This window comes from Aphanomyces astaci (assembly GCF_000520075.1).
Source record: "Aphanomyces astaci strain APO3 unplaced genomic scaffold supercont1.44, whole genome shotgun sequence".
Lineage (NCBI taxonomy): Eukaryota > Oomycota > Saprolegniomycetes > Saprolegniales > Verrucalvaceae > Aphanomyces > Aphanomyces astaci.
This window is the reverse complement of record NW_009798307.1, coordinates 356,987-363,978: the sequence shown is the minus strand read 5'-3', so window position 1 is coordinate 363,978 and position 6,992 is coordinate 356,987. Positions and strand designations below refer to the sequence as shown.

The 6,992-nt window shown below is 47.7% G+C and overlaps 1 protein-coding gene and 1 pseudogene across 2 annotated transcripts; one reads left to right on the top strand and one right to left on the bottom strand.

Moving 5' to 3' along the window:
• Positions 1-85: 85 nt before the first annotated feature.
• On the bottom strand, positions 86-490 carry H257_12989 (hypothetical protein; the record flags this gene model as incomplete). Its single annotated transcript, XM_009840400.1, has 1 exon — positions 86-490. The coding sequence occupies one exon, from the start codon at positions 488-490 to the stop codon at positions 86-88; it is 405 nt and encodes a 134-aa protein (XP_009838702.1).
• A 1,734-nt stretch (positions 491-2,224) lies between these two features.
• Positions 2,225-2,302, top strand: H257_12988 (annotated as a pseudogene). The gene has a single exon. The product of its transcript is annotated as a tRNA-OTHER (tRNA).
• Positions 2,303-6,992: the final 4,690 nt, after the last annotated feature.

The following is a 6,992-nucleotide window of genomic DNA, read 5'->3' as shown; positions in this document are numbered from 1 at the left end:
GAGGTGGGTGCTGGGGTAAGGGCAGGCGTTGGGATGGCAGAGGTGGGTACTGGGGTAGGAGCAGGCGTTGGGATGGCAGAGGTGGTTACTGGGGTAGGAGCAGGCGTTGGCGTGGCAGAGGTGGGTGCTGGGGTAGGAGCAGGCGTTGGCGTGTCAGTAGAGGCAGGAGTAGTGGCTGGTGTAAGGGCTGGAGTTTTCGCTGGTTTAAAGCATGCAGAAGGACGCGCAGGGAAAGGGACCGAAGTTGAAGGATCCGCTGGTGGCTGTGGCGTTGCTGGGGTAGGAGCAGGCGTTGGCGTGGCATAGGTGGGTGCTGGGGTAGGGGCAGGCGTTGGCGTGTCAGTAGAGGCAGGAGTAGTGGCTGGTGTAAGGGCTGGAGTTTTCGCTGGTTTAAAGCATGCAGAAGGACGCGCAGGGAAAGGGACCGAAGTTGAAGGATCCGCTGGTGGCTGTGGCGTTGCTGGGGTAGGAGCAGGCGTTGGCGTGGCATAGGTGGGTGCTGGGGTAGGAGCAGGCGTTGGCGTGTCAGTAGAGGCAGGAGTAGTGGCTGGTGTAAGGGCTGGAGTATACGCTGGTGTAATGCATGCTGAAGAACGCACAGGGAAAGGGACCGAAGTTGAAGGGGTCGCTGGTGGATTTGGCGTTGGGGCTGGTTTCGCGAGGGTTTGGACTGCCGCCAAAGCCGAAAGTGCCACAACGATGCAGGTGCGTGTGGAAAGAACCATGGCTCGTTGGCAATGGTAAAATGATTTTGGGAATTTGGACGACCGACCGAGTCCTAAGTGGGTGTGCTCACACTGTCTGTCATATGTGTTGTCCTTTCCTGTTTTGGTTGTCTCAAAGCTTGTCCCAAGTAGAATTCGAAAATCGTGCCCAGAAAATGCAAAGTGATTGGCCAATACATAGGCAGGCTTTCACTTCTCTTGGGCAAGGTCCAAGCCGTGGTCCGTTGTTGCGCTTAACAGCCAACGGGGTCGACCGTCAGATCATTAGTCACTACTTCTTCAGCATCGCCAGTCGCCCACGGCGGGAAGGGGTGAGGTTGTGTAATTTATTCTGGACATACAAATTTTCATATATGGATTTTCACCGAATCAACACCTTAAACAATTAGCTGTAAAGTGAAATTAATTTTCAAGGGTAGGAACAATTGAGAGGAAGAGAACTTCAAATATTGTATACAAATGGACAGGTAATATATTGAGTTGTCCTAATTTTGTTCAGACGTTTCAGCTTCATCACAGCAGTCAATGTCTTCATCTGGATGAATGGTGTCTTCGATGGCCATGTTGGTCAACAGGTCACCAAGTGTGTCATCATCCAAAACAGGGACATCTCCAGGTACTCGCTAAAATTATCGCATTTTAAGTGGTTAATTTTTTAAAATAAATATGCGATGGATTAAAAATTAAAGAGATTTTTGTTTTACGTGGATTTGCCACCAGCCAATAATTGATCCTACGCTCTCAGCACATCTCTGAGGTTGACGAGCGCCGACATGATACACAGATAACCACAGTGCGGGAGTGCAGTCACCAGCTCATATGTGTCCCGTGACTGTCCAGAATAATATACGCTACACGGTAGTTTGGCGCGGCAATAGGTTGTCGAAAATGGAATGAAATGGTACGCACCCATTTTGAAAAGGGGATTAAAAGAACATGCTCTTATGGTTGTAACCTGCCAAAATCGGACTCGAAAGCGGAAAAACGCGAAGGAAAAACAGAAAATCGGGCTACCCACTGAATATGTGTGTGTCGTTTGGTGGTAATTCTGAGACAACCAGATACAGTGGTATTTGGGATGAACGGACACAATTTGGTGAGTAAAACAGAACATTAAGGAAATGATGGTGGGAATGTCTCGACGAGACACTTCAAGCGTCAAAGTGAGTTCAGAGCAACCCTGCGATGTGACAAAAACGTGAGTCATCCATACAATTTATTCGACATAACTATCCACAATTTCATTTTTGGCACAAAATTCAAATTATTTGAACAATTATTTTACTCAAAACCTATACGAGTACGTCACTGTCAAAACTGTGGGGCTTGCGATGGGAAGCACGACAAGGACATGCGAAGTGGCTTGTCGAATCCATGAAGCCCAAGTGATAACGAACATGGAGTGCAATGATCATTAAAGGAGGTGATATGGACATGCAAAAGACTGGCGCTCTACCAACAGAGCTAATGTGACACCCATGCGACACAAAAAGTATCATTCGCCGATAGCTCAAGCGGTAGAGAATTGGGCTTAACGTTACAACCAAAATGTCCCGAGTTCAATTCCGGTTGTTTATATATTTTACAAATGCGAGTTTAGGACGGAAGACATGACATGAAATTAAAATACGAAGTGAAATTCAAAATCACCTTCGTCCCCCCTGAAAGCAAAGTTCTACACTCTGATAGGACTAGTAGACGAAAGAGCGCGAAACAGGCTTCAAAATCATGTAGAGGCAAATGCTGACCACGAGATAGCGAGACTGCGCAGGCTCGGATTTATTACGTACTACTTTGGTCCCAATCCAATCTACGGCGAAGCCAAGCTTCGCCGTCGTTTTCGAATGGCCAGACCGCTGTTTGAACGAATCATGGACGGTGTGGTGATGCGTGATGAGTACTATCCTTGGACGCATCTTGAGAGATGTTGATCCATGAACGGACAAGCTGGCAGTCTTCGTCGGTCGTGAAGTTGGAGCCACGGACTGATTGTTACTACACAACGCATATGATTGGACAAAATCATCCATTGATAGCATGCTATTGGCTAATTCGTCAAAACTGTATTTTACAGTCGCGACTGTAAATCTGGCCAATTTGCCGTCTCGCGGTAAAATTGTGATTGCGGCGGGATACTGGTTTGGGGTGTCATATAGGGTACCCAGTTACAAGGCAATACATTGAAGCTTTCACTGGCGACAGAAGCGGACCGGGACGAGTCACGTTTGGCGGTACATGGCGTCAACTCAGTTCGTTGGAGTCGTTGGGTGGTGTGTGTGCTTCAGTGGTAAACGTAGTCTCACCGCAGGGCGTCCGTCACTGAGAATGAAGCCACAGAACACGAATCCGAGACGATTAGCGGATCGGCAGAAGCTCACGTTGTCGATGGCGTTTGTAGCGTTCGTTAGAGTTGTGTCGGTTGTGTTTGCCCTGCGGTGATTCCCACCGAAGAGCACGCACCACCAACACTACTCCAACGATCGCTGCAAACACCGTCAACCCGGTATAATGACATGCGCCGTACTGTATTCTGTGGCGTTTGAGGGGCGGCGAGTGTCTTTCGGCTGCCTCTGGTGTCTGCGACGAGAAATGGTATTACGTTATACTGCGGCGTCGCCCTCTGTGACGAATGTAGCGTGGTAAGTCACCATCGGCTGCGCTTTTGATGGTTCTAGCGTCTGTATTAAGTTATACTAAATCCGTATTCGTCGTCCATTGCTTGCCATGGTCGATTGTGCAGGTTCCTTTTTCGTCGATGCTGCAGGTACCAACAGAGGTCGATTGCATGGGTTCATGGCGTGGGGGTCGACGGCATCTGGCTTGCAGCAACGCTTCATAGGACACGGCCTGAGACTGTTTGCATGTGAGATGCGGCAGTCGATAGCGTAGGTATACCGTGTCCTGGAGCGATTCATGACATCTACCGCGGATGGTCCCGTCCATAACGATAATATTTTGTTTGGCTGTGGCACTTTGTGTGGTTGTTATGGATCAGGAGGTTCAGAGGGGACACGTTTACTTTAACGGTGGACAAAGTGTGCCCTGTATCGACTGCCGCTGCATGCACGTATCGAGGCCGTGCGTGCAGCGGCGTTCGATCCTGGCGCAGGTGGTAGTGCGCTCGGGGTTTCGGGGTTCTGCCAAAGCAAAACCTTTAATATTACATAAATGGTGACTACCTGACTTATTACGCTTGAGGGGTTATTTTTGGGCATTTCTCTCAAAAAAGTACGTAGTATTCCTCACATTTTGCATTTCCCAAAACCATCTATTAATAGTGTGAATCTGCAGAGGTCACGTACAACGCCATCTGTTCGCCCATATGCTGGGTAGTATAAGTACTACCGTCCGATTTTCCGGAAATCCTTCGCGTTTTTCCGCTTTATGGTCTGTTTTTCACGGTTAGCCGTCATAAATACAGTTGTTAACAGTAAACCAGATGTTTCGATCATACATGTACTTCGACGTACGTTCCATGCCTGTCGTTGAGTGAGTGCTCATTTGCTCCATCGTTTTCACCATGGTATGCTCAATTCTCCCACATCTTTGCGAAGTAGAAAAATGTTCTGCAGCGTGCAGAGCAATTGGGTCGTGTGTGTCAGTTTGACCCATTGCAAACATACACACACTCTGGGTCCACAACACGTGGTTCTAGTATGTATCCCGTGGGCGAAAGCCAAGAAGAAGCGGGAGACCATAACCTATTACAGTTTATTCTTCCGTGATTACTCGGTCACGGAACATTTGGTCACCCATTCACAGGCTACGGTATGTTTGGGCGAAACGGCTCCCAAGAAAATGAAGGATGCTACGATAAATATCGATTTATTTAATGATGAATCACTTTGTCATAATGTATACAACTACCGATACACATAATGAATCTAAATGCATACCTAACTGGAAACGCAGTATACTATATGACCAAATGGTCGAACTTACAGTCACTAACTTAATGTTCTGCAGTATTTAAGAGGCCATTTTTTGGTCGTCCATCCGGGGCAGTACAGCGGCCTATGTACCTCCATCTGTTGGTTGAAACAGGCAAGAGTGACGTAATGATTGAAGATTCAAAGAGGACAAGCACATGTTGTTCGGATTCGGTACCTCTTGGAGATAGAGTGAATACAGTACTACAAGAGTACCGCGATGGATAGACAGTGCAGTAGTGTCCTTTTACCCAAAATTTGGACTTTTGTGCTGATTCGCCAAGTTTATCCATGGATTCGTTAGACTGACTTTTGTATGCAATAATGGTTAAGTGTCACACTCATTCACACACTAATTCGATGTTGAATTGGTCGAAGAGTGGATTTGATTGGCTACCTTTTGAGTGTTCTGGGCTTTGATTGGTCGATCGATTGTCTGCAGATTTGGTGTTGCTCATAAGTTTGAATTCACTTGACAATACCAGGTATTAACTAGTACCAGTATTATTATTAATAATAGTACAGTCCTGTGGTAAAACGATATACGAACAACAGAATTCATACTGGACGTGACACAATCGATATAAAGGTTTGCATGGTTGGCCCCGAGCTTAAAGATGGAACTGTGGAGATGCATGTCGACAAGGTGTAGGACTTAGGGATAACTATTTGGGGTGGGGGTTACCCGAGGCTGGCGGTGCATACGGACGGGATGTGAACAGTGGCAGCCTTCTACGGACAGCAGAATGAAATTTGGATGGGACGGAAAGGTTGCAGTGGCTTGCATGGAAGGACAGAGTTAAAAGACATGGGCTCTTGGCCCCACAGTCCACGACTTTCGACTCTGTCCTTCCATGCAGACAGTAAAATATGTAGGTCGGGTTGCTTGTAGTTCTTGTGACTCGGGGCATGATGCATGGTGGGCTATCAGAGGGCAAGAACCATGGGATAGGTTCTTGGTGCCGAATGGCGTAACCCGACATTCGTCGTGGAAGGAGCCCTTGAGGAGTCACGCAACGGATTCTTGATGTGAGTATGAAGCTCATGCGACTTGTCATGGGCTCCTTCCAAGAGCTACACCCGACCTTGATGCACCATTAATGTCGGACCACGCCATCCGGCACGGCCCATCTAGAACGCCTCCTAAGTTCTTCGTACAGGAGGTAACCAAGCGCCATGGCCAACATCTATCAAACCTCGCGAGACCAACCCATGAAGTTTGATAGGTTAGGATGTGATCTGTCTGTAGTCCATGCTAGTAGTTTGGGGTGGGTTTCGTGGGAGTTGGATCGATGATCCGTGTCGTGGAGCTAAGTAGTGTATATACCAAGCATGCGCATGCCACGGATCATCGATCCAACTTCCAAGCAAACGACCCCGAACAACTCTCATGGTCCTGGCCTTCCCCATAACCCGCCAAACGCGTAGGATGGGACCGCTGTGACGCGGGTGGCTGTGGGGCTCGTTGTGGGAATTGTGGTCATGGGGGTATCAATCGAGCCCGGGGCTTCAGTCGTCGCATGTGCGACGTCGTGACTAGGGTCAGCGCGTTGCGCACATTTCACAATGCATGTTGTGTTACTGAGAGCCTTGTGATGCTCGAATCTCTCAGCAACACTACACATACAAGCAAGATGGCTTATTGCGATAGTTGGTGTGCAAGTAAAAGCGTTTGCAGGTTGCGTACACAACGATACCCAGTACATTAATCTAGAATGCTACTACATGTCATGTAGTAGCATCTACATTAATGTATTGTGGATGGATTGGAGTTAGCGATAACGTTATATGTGGATGTAGTTAAAGTGGTGTGTATGTATACAAGCATGCAGTTTTACGGTTTGTTTATGGCTTGCAACATGTATGGGGTGAGACTATGATGAAAGGGCTCAGCGACAGGATATGCAAGTAAGTGCTAAGGGCATCCCCACCGGCGCGACTGTATAATCAGACTATAAAATACCGTTTTACAGTTCCTGTATTTTGATTTTCGTCAACCCCAGCGGCATGGAATAGGATTTCCACACCTACATCGTGAAAGTAGAGGCTACAGGCGCCAGTCACGGCATTTTGAACTGGCTTACAATGTAGATAGCTTATGTTGTAGCGATGGCACACCCTAATGTTACTGTATGTACCACCAATGCGACTGTATCGATCTAAACGATGAGGACTGTGAGCGGTGATGCAACTACTTCTTTTTGCATGTCCAACACACATAGCCTCTAGCACTTCCCTGCAAATGCACGAGATATCGTTGGCTTCAGGTAAAACTGGAATAATTGCGACGCCTGAGTTTGTTTGGGTTTGGACTTTATCGAGTTTGGCTGGGAACGAC